At 53.0% G+C, this 14,285-nt stretch overlaps 2 protein-coding genes across 2 annotated transcripts; both read left to right on the plus strand.

The window, feature by feature from the left end:
• Nucleotides 1-76: 76 nt before the first annotated feature.
• Nucleotides 77-1,230, plus strand: LOC125133171 (metallothionein-1C-like; the record flags this gene model as incomplete). The annotated part of the gene is made up of 3 exons (XM_047791308.1): nucleotides 77-146; nucleotides 744-809; nucleotides 995-1,230. Coding segments are annotated over 3 exons (228 nt in total), but the record flags the coding sequence as incomplete, so codon positions are not given.
• A 4,251-nt stretch (nucleotides 1,231-5,481) lies between these two features.
• On the plus strand, nucleotides 5,482-7,285 carry LOC125132810 (metallothionein-1A). Its single transcript, XM_047790548.1, has 3 exons — nucleotides 5,482-5,714; nucleotides 6,301-6,366; nucleotides 7,054-7,285. The coding sequence occupies exons 1-3, from the start codon at nucleotides 5,531-5,533 to the stop codon at nucleotides 7,143-7,145; spliced, it is 342 nt and encodes a 113-aa protein (XP_047646504.1). The 5' UTR covers nucleotides 5,482-5,530; the 3' UTR covers nucleotides 7,146-7,285.
• Nucleotides 7,286-14,285: the final 7,000 nt, after the last annotated feature.

Raw genomic sequence — 14,285 nt, forward strand, 5'->3', positions numbered from 1 at the left:
GGGGGGTGGCGGAGTGTAAACTGAGCACGCGGGCTGCTAGGCTCCAACCCGCCTCCCACAGGACCAGTAGGTCTGCGTTGCTTCTTGCTTTGGACCTCAGGCCTCACCTCGCCTCTACTTGGACCCCAACTGCTCCTGCTCCGCTAGTACGAGTCCTCTGGCTTCAAGCCTCTGGATGCCCCATCCCAGGCACAGGACGTGGGGTCCCTGGAGTTAGAAAAGGGAGCATTGCGGGAGTGAGCGCAGGTGGACTCCTGTCCTTGGTCCAGGGCTTTCCTCCTAGACAAAGTCCTGGAAGTATTTCAACTCTCCATCTGGCTCTGTTTTAAAACTGGGGGTACTGAGGCTCCAGGCTCTTTCTTGAGGCCACCTAGCAAATCGAGGGACATTTGGATTGGGACTCTATGCTCTTTCCAGGCCTCAGAGCTGCCAAGGCTTGGTGGGAGGAGGGGACATTGCCTCGTTGGGGTTCGGCTCATAAGGTGCTGGCCCCCAGCCCCAGTCAGCCTGGAGTCAGCCCCAGTCAGGTCTGGAGCCTGGGACCTGCCTGTGGAGGAAGTCAGGAGGGGACCTACCATCCAACACCAGAAGAGAGAAGCTGGGGCTTCTGCATGTGCCTGAGTGGGGCAGGAGCTCCCAGGGCTGGGCCCTGACAGAGCAGGAGGGGGAGGGAGGCATTGCTGACATCTGCTGTGGCCCCTGGGTCCCGCTCCTGCTCACTGCTGTCTCTCCCTTGCTGGCAGGTGGCTCCTGCAGCTGCGCAGGCTCCTGCACGTGCAAAGCCTGCAGATGCACCTCCTGCAAGAAGAGTGAGTGTGGGGCCTTCCCTGGGGTCTGGGGTCTGGGGTCTGGGGTCTGGGCTGAGTCAGAGGAGGGAGCCCTGAGCTCAGCAGGCAGGAGCAGGACAGTGACCAAACTTCCTGGCGTCCCCTTCCTCAGGAGGTGCTTCCTGGCGACACGTGCTGTGACTCTCACTCTGCCCTTTCTTCCCCAGGCTGCTGCTCCTGCTGCCCCACGGGCTGTGCCAAGTGTGCCCAGGCCTGCATCTGCAAAGGAGCCTCGGACAAGTGCAGCTGCTGTGCCTGATGTCGGGGAGACCCTGTCCCAGAAATCAATAGAGCAACATAGACAAACCTGCATTTCAATATTTTCCATACAAGCTGACCTCATGCTACATTCCTTTTTCTATGAAATGTGTGAGTTATAATAAAAGTTGTCATTTTCATTCTGGCTCTTTTTTCCTTTTTTTTTTTTTGGATAAAAAGACTACATGTTTTTAGGACTAGGGTGTGGTATTGGGCAGAAAGAACAGACTCCTGGTTTCTGCACCAAAGATTAGCTGCTAACACACTGAAAGCCTTAAGTAGGTAAGGTTAGCTCTCTGAGCTCCAATTTCTCAGTTCAAAATGAAAGCATCGTCCAGATGACATCAAGACATCAGGCAGGCACTGGCTCCCCTCGCTTCTCATTATGAGTACTGATGGTGCAGAAACTTCTCAGTTTTCCTTTTCATTCCCTGGTATTCCTGCCAAACTCAGTCCTCAGTGATGTGAACTTCATAAGGACCCAGAGGGGATGGAATCCAAATCCCCACTTGTTTGATTTCTACAAAGGGCTTGCTTCTAAAGCAGGGACTTGTACTATGCAGGGAGCTATTCTTATTCTCTATCACAGTTTTAAACTTTGGTAAAGAAAATGAATTGTTGGAGTTCCGGTTGTGGCTCAGCGGTAACAAGCCTGACTAGTATCCACGAGAACGCAGGTTTGATCCTTGGCCTTGCTCACTGGGTGAAGGACCCGGCGTTGCTGTGAGCTGTAGTGTAGGTTGCAGATGCAGCTCAGATCTCACATTGCTGTGGCTGTGGTACAGGCCGGCGGCTGTAGCTCCAGTTCCACACCTAGCCTGGGAACTTCCATATGTCACAGGTGTAGCCCTAAAAAAAGAAAAGGAATCGCTAAGGAAATGTGTTACAGATGCAATATACAAAGTCCATTTTTAGATTCCACACAAATAATTACATTAGTACATGAGGAACAAATTAAAGAGATTAATACATGTTCCATATGTATTTGTTGATTATGCAGGAGCCCTAGAAATATTTGACAAATGCCCCATTGTGACAACACACACCTGGAGTATATCTGTTCCTCCATCTGCACAGGGACATACCCTTGGCTGCTCAGTGCCTCTGACAGCTCCCTTGGTGACTTGGCTATGAATCTTTGGAAGCTCCTCCCTAGGTCAGGCTGAAATCAGCCCTTCCTTCAAAATTCAGCCCTTGGGTACTTGAGACCAGCCAAGAAACTGGGAATCTCCCAGCCATTTCTCAGTGAGAGGGGGGTGTACCTGAGACAGCGGTCCAGATGAAGGACTCATGTTTTTCTCTGCAGGGTGATGGTTTTTCTGCAGTTTGGAGGGTGTGGTGGTGTTTATTAGACAGATAGGTGGGCTGAGTGAATTGCAACATATTCCAAGTGTTTGTCCCCCTGGCTGGCTGTGGAGGGAACTGCTAGTGGATGTGCCATCAAAGAGAAAGAGGAGTCACGTGGCTCCGAGGTCAGGACCAAGACTGCCTCCAGGTGCCCTGTGTGAAGAGGGGCTTTAAGGGGGCAGCCTGTGCTGACTGCATGGGTTTGGGTGTCAGGCACCCAGGGTCCCTGACCCGGATGAGTCACTGACACTCTCTACATTCCATGTCCTCCTTTCTGTAAAGGAGAGTCCATTTCCACGTGAGGGATGAAGTGAGAGGGGGGCCTGGCTCCTAACAGGGCTTCCTGATCAGTGGCCATTATGGTCACTCCCTGCACACTGACATTCCTGCACAGAGAATTCTTTGAGCTCCCAACAAGCTCCTGGAGAAAGGCTCAATGATTTTTAAGCATGGCTAAGTGGAGACAGAGATGACATTGGAACCTTGTTGATCCAATGTCATGGGAACTGCAGATGACCCTCATAAGCCCTTGGGATACATGGTGCCATAGTATTTGGACAAACACAGAAGCCTTTCCCACCCTTCATGTCATCTGGTCTCCCACAACCAGTGAGAGAGTGAACATGTACAGAGGACACTGATTATGCATTCTTCCAGTGAGGTTCAGCAACCTGCCCAAGGTCACACAGCTCATTGTCAGAGGTCTGAACCTACACCCGGCCACAGGGGCTCACTATGATGTCACAGGATGCTGACTCATGCCTCTCCTTATCCAGAGCTGAAGGGTCCTTTGAGTCAAGCCAGTTGTGCTCCTGGCTGGACAGATAGATGGAGTCTGAGGCCCAGAGAGGTCACAGAGCTACCCAGAAGATCTGCCTGCCTGCTCAGTGTTCTTTTCGCTGCTGCCTCTGTGCCAGGTGTTCAGTACCCTCATCTTTCATGCGATGTCATGGTGCCCAGTGCTGGGGGAGGGCAGGATGCTGCAGTCAGCCTGCAGGAGTGCCACGCCCACCTGTGCCATTTATAGCCATGTGATGTCACCTTTCTATGGCTTAGTCCCCTGTGCAGTAAAATGGTAAAACAATAGTGTCTGGCTATGTAATAATTTAATACCTGCAATAAATTTAGGATTAGGAATTTAATATGGTTTAAGAATTGAATAGATGCACCAAACGCAGAATGAAGCCTGGCATACAGTGAGTAATCTATATATTAGCTGTTGCTTTATTATTACCGTTCGCATCGTTGGAGATATTTTCCTACTTCCAAACCAATAAGGCAGGACTGTGTACGTGGCTGTGTGTCTTGTGTCGTCCTCATTAACTTCTTGAGTATGTGCCATTGCACTGAGGGGTATCCTGTTTCCCACAAAAGAGGAGCTGGCACTAGGGATATACAACCACGATCAAGTCTCCCAGTGTCCTCCAAACAGATGAGGGATGATGCCTTCAATTTCCGCTGCCACCTGCACCACGATCATATACATATAAATGATTTTATTTATATAAAATGAATCTCCCTACCACTACTGAATCTGAGAATCAGTTTACTTCTAGTCATAGAGGGCAGCCACAAGAACACATAAATATATGTTCCTTTTCTACCACTTTTGTCATAGCCAGGATTGAGGAAACACAGTAGAGAGGTGCTGAAGACACAGCTCTGGACCAAAGGCAGGCTTTACTAGTGACATTCTCTTTCAGTTGAGAAGTGCCAATGCCAAAACACAGAACTGGGTCACCTATTCCAAGTGTTGCGGAAACCGCAAAGACCGTGGCAGTGGAAGGAGACAAACGGCACTCGGAGATGTGGAAAAGCAAGGTTTAGTCAGCACTGGTGCGGGCTCAGAGGAGTCACCTCCAGAGTCTGAGCACCAGGTCTTTGTTCTCAGCAACTTTTATACACTACAAGGTCTTGATTTTCCCATGTAAGCATCCCTGGGACCTCCCCCCTTCCCCAAGCAGACAGTGTTCCTCCCTAAGAAACTGAGCCAGCAAGGTTACAGAAGCAGAACTGATAAGCATGCTGGGTACATGATTAGCAGGGCTGCTGGCTTAGACATTGGGTACATAGTTGCTACATTATTACAAGAAGGATGGTATGAGGCCAGCAGAGCTGAAAAGGCTTGCAGCTGCCCTTTTAGCCAAGGGGGGTGTTGTTCTTCAGTTAAAACTTATTTCACAAGCACTGTGACACTGAGTCAGCAGCCTCCTTGTACTGTGTGCAGTTTTGTCTCTGGGAAAAGGGCTCTCAACTAGTACCTCCCCGTAGTGTCCTGTTAGAATTGAAAGAGCAGCAGTGATTAAAGCAGCCTTGGCACAGACTCCAAGGTATGGGATTGTCAGGAAGACTCAAAGGGAAACATCCACTTGTCTGGCTTTGTTATTTAAGGCCAGGTCCGCCTGTCACCTACCCTGATGCCTTCCCCCGCTTCCGGGGGGGGGGGGTGCATCCCCTGCTTTGGGAACCTCCATCCTGGAGTGGGCTGGGCCGCCTACGCTGAGGGAAACCACTGGCAAATGTAGGCAAAGCAGACCCTGGGGAAATGTGCCCATTCACCTGCTCAGCCGCCCAGAGGGGAAGGAGGGACGACAGGCAAGGGCGTGTGTTCACAGCCTTGCTGTTCCAGGTGAAACCTTAGAGAACCACTGCCTCAAGACCACGCTGGAGACCAGGACAGCGCAGGTTGGGGAGGGGTAGGTGGCGAAGGTCACATCCACCACCCATCTCTGCGCATAACTCCAAGCTCCAGCCAAGCATGGGACGTGCGCGCGAGGCTGCCGTTGCGCACGGGCTTCGGGAAAGGGCGCACCTCAGGGCAGAGTTGCGGGGGCTGGGGGTGGGGACGATGGCGAGGACACGGGGGCTGGGTTCCCAGAAGATCGGGGAACACTGGCGTTTGCCGACCTCGCGGAAAGCTGGGGAGGGGCGGGCAGGGAGGCTGGGGCGCCGCTTGCCGCGCGGCACCAAGTCCCTCCCCGCTGGGGGCGCCAAGGGGGAGGCCGGCGCGGTGCGCACGGAGCCCGGCCGCCTTCCCGGAACCGTGCGCTCTGCCCTGAGGTTTGCTCACCGCCCAGGACCCGGCGCTGCGGGCGGGGATGTGCCGGGCGAGGGCAAGTGGGCGGGGGAGCCTCTGCGCCCGGGCCGCCTCCTGGGGTATAAACCTGAGCACGCGGGCGCCTACACTGCAATGCGCCTCCTACTGGACCAGTGAATCCGCGTTGCTCTCTGCTTTGTCTCACCTGCCTCCACACATGGACCCCAACTGCTCCTGCCCCACAGGTAAGAGTTGGCTGGCTTCGAGCCTCCGGATGCCCCATCCCAGGCACAGGACGTGGGGTCCTTGGGGTGAGAGAAAGGGGGATTGTGAGTGAGCTTAGGAGGGCTCCTGTCATTATTCCAGGCCTTTTTTCCTAGCCACGGTCCTGGGAGCATTTCCAGTCTCCTTTTGCCTCTGTTTTAAGTTTGGGGGTACTGAGGCCACAGGCTGCCCTTCTTGATGTTACCCAGCAAATCAAGGGACATTTGGATTGGGACTCTATGCTCTTTCCAGGCCTCAGAGCTGCCAAGGCTTGGTGGGAGGAGGGGACATTGCTTCGTTGGGGTTCGGCTCATAAGGTGCTGGCCCCCAGCCCCAGTCAGCCTGGCCTGGGTCTGGAGCCTGGGACCTGCCTGTGGAGGAAGTCAGGAGGGGACCTACCATCCAACACCAGAAGAGAGAAGCTGGGGCTTCTGCATGTGCCTGAGTGGGGCAGGAGCTCCCAGGGCTGGGCCCTGACAGAGCAGGAGGGGGAGGGAGGCATTGCTGACATCTGCTGTGGCCCCTGGGTCCCGCTCCTGCTCACTGCTGTCTCTCCCTTGCTGGCAGGTGGCTCCTGCAGCTGCGCAGGCTCCTGCACGTGCAAAGCCTGCAGATGCACCTCCTGCAAGAAGAGTGAGTGTGGGGCCTTCCCTGGGGTCTGGGGTCTGGGGTCTGGGGTCTGGAGTCTGGGCTGAGTCAGAGGAGGGAGCCCTGAGCTCAGCAGGCAGGAGCAGGACTGTGACCCTATGTCCGCTCCCTTAGCACCTGAATTAGAGTCGGATGTGAAGGAGCCGTAAGGATGATTGTGTCCCAACCTCTCATTCTAAAATTGTAAACTGAGTCCAGGTTGGTTACCAAGTATTGTCATAGATGAAGTCCGGCCCACAACCTAGGTCCTCTGTGTCCCTATGCAGCTTTCTGTAGCCTCCAGTGTCCTGAGCACTTTATACTTGAACTTAGTGACAAGGTGCAGTTCCTCTGAACTGTGGATGGAGCCTTTTGCTGTAGACGCAGCCCCCAGCAGCCCTCCCACGCCCCAAGCAACTCTGTAAGGGTTTTGCCCCCTCATCTGGAGGACTTTGTTGTTCCCTTGATTGACTGAAAGCCCTGTCACTGTCTCTACAAGACTGCTCTGACCTGGGCTCAGATGGAGCAGGCAGCCTTTACCTGGAGTCTGAGGGCAGTTTTCTCAGGACACAGCACCTCATCCTCAAGTCAGGGTGCCCTGGGCCTGGGGACAGCTTGTGCCAGGCCTGCAGATGGGAAGGGCGGTTTCCCATAAAGTGTCCTCTGACTCTCACTCTGCCCTTTCTTCCCCAGGCTGCTGCTCCTGCTGCCCCGCGGGCTGTGCCAGGTGTGCCCAGGGCTGCATCTGCAAAGGGGCCTCGGACAAGTGCAGCTGCTGTGCCTGAAGTCTGGGGAGACCCTGCCCCAGATGTAAATAGAGCAACTTGGACAAACTTGCATTTTGCTATTTTTCACACGTGCTGACTTCATGCTACATCCCTTTTTCTGTGAAATATGTGAGTTGTAATAAAAGTTGTCGATTTCATTCTGGCTCTGTTTTCCTTTATTTGTCTTGAGCAGGAGACTTCATGTCCATTAGGACTAGTGTGGAGTATTGGGCAGGAAGAACAGACCCCTGGTTTCTGCAGCAAAGATTAGCTCCTAATACACTGAGAGCCTTAAGCAGGTCAGGTTAGCTGAGTTTCAGTTTCTCAGATCCAAAGGAAAGCCTCCTATACATGGCATAATGGCATCAGGCACATAGAGGTCCCCACTGTCTTCACGATAAATGTTGGTGGCAGAGAAGCGTCTCAGTTTCTCATGTTCATTCCCTGGGCATCTCCCGGCCACCTTCAGTCCTCCGTGCTGCGTGCCCAGGGCTGCATCTGCAAAGGGCCACATGACAAGTACAGCTGCTGGGCCTGATGCAGGGGAGACCCTGCCCCAGATGTAGATGGAACAGTGGGAACAGACCTACATTTTTAAAAATACTCAATTTGACCCGATGCTTCTTTCCTTTTTCTATGAAATCACTGAATGACAATAAACTCACCTAGGTTCCTCTTGCTTCAAATGCATCCTGATGTGTTGGGAACATAGGACTTGAGCTTTAGGGGAACCAGTGCCCTGAGGAAGCTGGGAAAATAGGCAGGAGGGGTGGGGCGGGGTCGAGGCCACTTGCAGTCTGGCCTGGGCTAGTCTCTGCTTTTTTTTTTTTTTTGTCCACGCTGGCCACATGCAGAAGTTCCCAGGCCGGGGTTTGAACCCATGCCACAGCAGTGACAACATTGTATCCTTAACCAGCTGAGCCACCAGGGAACCCCTTGCCTCTGCTTTTTTGAGCTATGACAGCATGTATCCTCTACCTCCTCCTGCAGAGTAACTGGGTAACTGGTATCTGTATCAACACCTATATTCACGTTAGAGGCACGTAAGATGTGCCCACTGTAGGCCCTATAACCCTGCTGGGGGCTCAGTGGCGACGTAACGTGGAGTCTACAAACCCCTGCAATTACAGATGGTCCTACAGACAGACAATTACCGAATAAAGGAAACAAAAGGGGAGTTCCCATCGTAGCACAGCAGAAACGAATCCAACGAGGAACCATGAGGTTGCAGGTTCAATCCCTGGACTTGCTCAGTGGGTTAAGGATCTGGCGTTGCCGTGAGCTGTGGCGTAGGTCACAGATGCGGCTGGGATCTGGCATTGCTATGGCTGTGGTGTAGGCCGGCGGTTACAGCTCTGATTAGACCCCTAGCCTGGGAACCTCCATGTGCTGAATGCACAGCCCTAAAAAGACAAAAAACAAAAAGGAAAAGAGAAGAGAAGAAAAAAGAAACAAAAGGGCTGTGACTGGGAATGCTGTGCAGTGAGCTTGAGTGAAGAGATGTTTGCCCGTGGGCTTGACCGTCAGAGGGGACAGTTTGAGCACAGGCCCTGACGTGGGAGAGAACTTGGTCTCTTCAGGAAAGAGCAAGGAGGCCACTGTGTCTGGGACAGTGTCTGAGGGAAGTCTGAGCTCCCTCTGGAGAGGGGAGAGGGGAGACCACGTGGCCTGTTCCTCTGAGGGACTCCTTCCTGGTTGCTCAGCAGAATCACTAAAATCAAAAGAGCTCCTGGGAGGGAGGGGATGTGGAGGAGATAAATTGGGAGTTTGGGATTAAGAGATAACACATTACTATATAGAGAACAGATAAACAACACGGACCTACTTAAAGCACAGGGAACTATATTCAATATTTTGTAAGAACCTATAATGGAGAAAAGGAGTTCCTGTTTTGGCTCAGAGGTAAGGGACCTGACTAGTATTCATGAGGACACACGTTCCATCCCTGGCCCTGCTCAGTTGGTTAAGATCTGGCATGGCCCTGAGCTGTGGCAAAGGCCAGCAGCCACACCTCCAATTTGACTCCTAGCCTGGGAACTTCCATATGCCGCAGGTGTGGCCCTAAAAAGCAAAAATAAAATAAAGAGTCCCAAGCTACCATCCCATTACCCTCTTCCCAGCCCCCAATCTGACTTCTTAGGTCTAAGACAGGCAGGGGAAGCCCTCATTTTTGACAGGTAACCAAGGTTGCAATCCCCTGACACGGTCACACAGGATCATTTTGTGGAATGAACTGAGCCTCTGCCAGGCGCTATGTCCATCCCAGTCAGTGTTGGAAGCCAATTCCCCCAACATGCAGCTGCCCATCCTGGGGCCTGAGGGAGCCTGGAGGAACCTGGTTGCTGTCAGTCTGTGGAAGGAGAGGCGAGCAGGCCCCGCCACGCGGGATGCTGCGTCTGAGTGTCTTTGCAGAGACCAAGCCAGGCTGAGAGGGCGCTCCAGCCTCCTGCGGGCTCAGGCTAGGGAAACACCACCTTCGGGGTGGGCTAATGTCCCAGCCACTGCTTCCTGGTGAGAGAGCCGGGCATGGCCTTGTGGGGGCTCCGGCAGGGGTATGACATGGCACGGCTCTGTTTGGTCTGGAAGTCCTGGTGCCAAGGTCGCAAATGTGCCTGGCTGTGGTTCTTTCCCAATTCCCCTTTGGAGAACCGCAGCTGCCAAACCTCTCCGGGGAAGGGTACATGATGTTTTCAGCCGGCCTGACAAACACAGTCACCCAACTGGCAGCTTTTTACTTTCCAAGCCGTGTTTGGAGTGACATCTCCCCAAGGGGTGGGGCGGGCATGACCATTATGGGTGTTTTGTGGGAGAGATTCATTTATAATTTTTTTTAAATGCCTGCATCAGAATGTTTTGTTTAATTATAGAAGTTATTACCTTGTTTAACTAGTAAAGCAATTAAACACATCAGCTCTGGAGCCAGACTGCCTGGCTAGAACCACAGCTCCACTACTCAGGGAATTTTGGGGGCCCCTCTGTGCCTCATACATCTTATCACTAAAGTGGGAACAAAAGCGCATTTGTGCTGCACTCGTTGTGAGGTTTAACGTGTCCAACACCATCCTTGGCACATAAAAGGGTTCAGTAAGTGCTCCTTCCCTCTGGGCCAGACATGCGTCTGACAATCAGAAAGTGATCCATAAATGCTCTCTGTTTGGTTTATTGAGCACTTATTCGGCTCCAACTATTTGCAAACCATTGTGCAAGGCACCAAGAGGGCAGAAAACGAATCAATAAGACCCAATCCTTCAGCTGGAGGAGGTCTTATTCAAGTGCCTGTTGAATTCAGGGAGCATTTATTTATCACCTTAAGATACAGCTGCTGAGCTGGGGCAGAGAGTGACAGAGTCGGAACATTCCTGCCTTTGGGAGAACAGCCCGTTCCACAGGGCCTCTGGGATAAGCCAAGTGTGAGACAAGCTAGGACAAAGGTGTGGAGGCCTTGAGATTCAGTTTGTGATTCCGTTTGACCAGGAAGCCAGGAGTAAACCCTATTCTCTATTCATTCATTCATTCATTCATTCATTCATTCACATGGTCAATTCTTGGCCAGAACAGATTGGAGCATTGGTGAGTAGGCTGGAAGAGCAGGAGGCTAACTCTTCTGGAAGAAGGGAAGAAGAGGACATGACAGCCTGGCCCAATGCAGATGCTTCGTTCCCCCAAATGGAGCCAATCAGATCCTCTCTCCTGAGAAGTGCGCATTCAAGGTGCAGGTGGTGGAGCAAAGGGTAATGGGACTCATGCTACAACTGACCAACGTCACGGGAACAGTAAAGAGTCCAGCCCATATGCTGGCCGTGAGGACCATTAGACCAAGCTGCATAATGGGTTTCTGGGAGAACTGCTGTGCTGCCCAGTCTTGTAGGGACCCAGAGGGGCTGAACATTGGCTGAGAGGAGTCCCGATGACACTTCACCTCCTTTTGAATTCCGAAAGCAAACCCTGCATCACTTAGGGCTCCTGGAGTGAAAGCAACAGAAATGGACTCTAACGAAGATAAATGAAACAGCAATACTTTGAAAGGGTATTGAGGTCCTCTGGAATTGACCGGAAATGGAGAATTAGCCTCAGAAAATGGGCAGGGGGCTATGGGAGGGCAAGCAGCAGGCATGCCCCAGGAGCAGTCTGGCTCGGCTGCTGCAGTTGGCGCAGCCATCTCCTGCTTCCGCTGTCCCCAAACACCCCCCTACCCCCATCGCCACCGTTGACCACAGCTCCTGCAAATGCATGCTAGAATGACCCCCGAGCTCTTCGCCTCTTGCCCAGGAACCAAGGTCCCAGGAAATCCAGTTAGCTGAGGCTGGAGAGGAGGAGGATGTGGCCACCTTCAGATGCCCTAGTGGGAGGCAGGACTCTGCATACCACGGGTGGGGTTTCCTCCAATGCCAAGAAGTCCCAGGAATTCAGCACAGCAGGGAAACCAGTCAGCCATCTGGGAGAGTTTAATAAAGTGATTTTTTTTTTTTTTTAAACAAAGGAGTTGGAAGGATTAAGAAAGAAACAAGAGATGGAAAGACTCCCAGGCTTGTAGCAGTAGCACCATTACCAAGCTTAGGGCTTGGGAGTTCCCACTTGTCACAACAGGATTGAGGGCATCTCTGAAGCACTGGGATGCAGGTTCAATCCCTGGCTCGGCAGAGTGGAATGCCATATGCTTTGGGGTAACCGAAAAGGGAAAAAAAAAAAGGTTAGGCCTGGAGGGTAAGGACAAGGCTGTCACTGTGTCCCAGAGAGACCAGTTATAGCTGTAAGAGGGGACACCCCCCCAAAAGAACTGTGCTCTTCAGATAGGTTGACATTCAACCTTGTGAGAAGGGAGCCTGGAAAACAGATTCTGTGACCCCCTGCCCTCCCTCTCCCATCTCCTGCCAGTGTCCATTGGCTGAACCCAACCAGATACTGTGTGGGGTCAGATGCTGCCCCCACCCACTTTTGGGATTATTTAAGGAAGGGTGAGAGCGCGCGGCTGAAGATAGCCAGCAACCCGCAGACAGGGCGTGCCTCCACCAACAAAGGCCTTGAAACCTGGAAGAATGTAACTAATCCAAGGATGAATTCAGCTCTTTGGGTTTGGGGGGAGGGTCAGGCAAGTCTGCTCAGAGCCCCTATGGGGTGGGGGGTAGAGGAGAAACTGAATCACACACCTGTGTGTCCCCTTAGGACACTCACCTGGCCCCGCTGGCATCATAATCCCTGCTGGGTACTCAGAGTGATCTCTGCAGCCACTCCTGGCTGGCTGAAGGCCCACATCCACTTCCCGCCCTGGGGCCAAGCTGTGAATTCAGCAAAGCCGGTCCCGGGTTCCCCCCACATCGCACGACCGGCCCCAGCTCCCTCTGCAGACACTTCTGCTTAGTGAGAAGCGGGGTGGTTGGGGTCTGATGTAAAGGCTGGCTGGGTTGCAGCTCCAGGCCAGCAGTAGGGACTTCTCAGGGCTCAGAAATCCCTCCTCTGAGCCTCTGCCTCTGACTGAACAGACTTATTCTGGAGCACTCAAGGGAGGGGACAGAAGCAAGGTGGGGTAGCTAGTGCTGTCATCGAGGCTCCAGCGATATGCAGGAATAGGTGGACTAGAGCCTGGGATTCCAGAGGTTGCTTCGAAAGCTGGGGGATGGGATCTGAGCCTGATTACCAGCCACCCTGGCCTGCCTGATACATCCTCGCCATCATGGGGTGGGGGTGGGGGTTGGGTACAGCCATCACTGGGGTGGGGGTACAGCCACGCAGGCTGCTTAGCCTCTGCTCTGTCCCCGAGACACCTCCCCAGCACTCCTGCACCCCCACACCCCCATAGCAAGGCTAAGCCAGGACTTCCACCAGCAATTCAGTGACCTTGGGACACCCCAGCTGGGAAGCTTTACCAGTGTCATGTGGTCCTCCAGAGACAGAGGGAAATTCTTCATCCAGAGAAGTGACCTCTGGGAGTGGATTCAGGCTTGTGATGGACATGAATCAAGTTGGCTGTCCAGCATCCATCCCCCAGCTTCCTTTTAAAATTTTATTTATTTGTTTGTTAATTTTGGGGCTTCATCTGTGGCATGTGAAAGTTTCTGGGCCAGAGATTGAACCCATGCCACAGTGGCTGCTGCAGCGACACCACCAGATCCTTAGCCTGCTGTGCCACAAGGGAACTCCCCATCAACTTCCTTTCGGGGAATACCCTCTGCCCCCATCAAACACAGACTTGGAGGGAGGGGAAATCCAGGGGTCCAGCTAAAAAAGCTAGAGGTCCAGACCCTTGCTCTTCAGGGAGCCTCAGCCAATCAGACATTCGCCTGCGAAATGCAAACATGGGCTAGAACGAGTTCCAAGGACACGCTTCACAGGCATGTGTGTTGATGGGATCCTTTGGTCCCCGAGACCAGATCTGTGGCTCCTGCTTCCCAACCCTGTGGCATTTCCTTGTTTCAGCCCTCTTTCTGAGCCTGGTCCCCCACCTTCCAGCAAATGACCTTCCACTTTGTTCTATTGCTTGTAATCAAGGAGTATGGCGAAGATGGTGATGGGGCAAGGGCGCGTCCTCCGTGGCATCACAGGACCACATGCTGTGCCCAAGACTGGCCGTGAGAAATCCCCAGGGTTTGAGACTCTGAGGGCAGAGCAGGACCGGGGCCTGGACACCACCTCGCATCCTGAGTCACATTCCTTCTTGCCTGGGCCTGTGAGACACGCCCATGGGTGAGGTTTTATCTGGGCAGGTAGGCAGTTCCTGCCCTTAGGACCTGCCACTCTCAGGCCTGGGAAACTTCCTTTTCTGGCAGGGGTTCAACGTTTGTATCGATCAGGTGAGTCTTCTCATGCCCCTACGGGCTACATGGTGCCAGATGGAAAAAACGACACGAAAGCCTCAAAGACAAGCTCCCCTGGAAAAAAAGTGCCCAAAGTGGGCATGTGTGCAGGGCCTTTGGCACCCCCGAGTCTCCCGAAGGAGCGAACAATGTAAGAAAAGGCTTGGAGATGGGAATGAGAGCCTTGTTTGATCATTTCCCAGATAATGGGGAGCCATGGAGGGTTGTGGGGCAAGGGACCAATGTGATTGGGGCTGAGCATGTATTCATTCCTAGGTGCTTCCACTGTGCTGGGCAAGCACTGATTAGCAATGATGAATAAAACAGTCTTTGCCCACCAGGGGCCCTCAGTCCACAGTGTGGGTGT

This window comes from Phacochoerus africanus, chromosome 8 (genome assembly GCF_016906955.1).
Source record: "Phacochoerus africanus isolate WHEZ1 chromosome 8, ROS_Pafr_v1, whole genome shotgun sequence".
NCBI classification, from domain to species: domain Eukaryota; kingdom Metazoa; phylum Chordata; class Mammalia; order Artiodactyla; family Suidae; genus Phacochoerus; species Phacochoerus africanus.

Excerpts from the sequence above, each read along its gene's own strand:
- LOC125132810 (XM_047790548.1), top strand. The coding sequence starts at position 5,531 with ATGTGCCGGGCGAGGGCAAGTGGGCGGGGGAGCCTCTGCGCCCGGGCC. Across the intron at positions 5,715-6,300 it reads CAACTGCTCCTGCCCCACAG|GTGGCTCCTGCAGCTGCGCA; the intron begins GTAAGAGTTGGC and ends CCTTGCTGGCAG. Across the intron at positions 6,367-7,053 it reads ATGCACCTCCTGCAAGAAGA|GCTGCTGCTCCTGCTGCCCC; the intron begins GTGAGTGTGGGG and ends TTTCTTCCCCAG.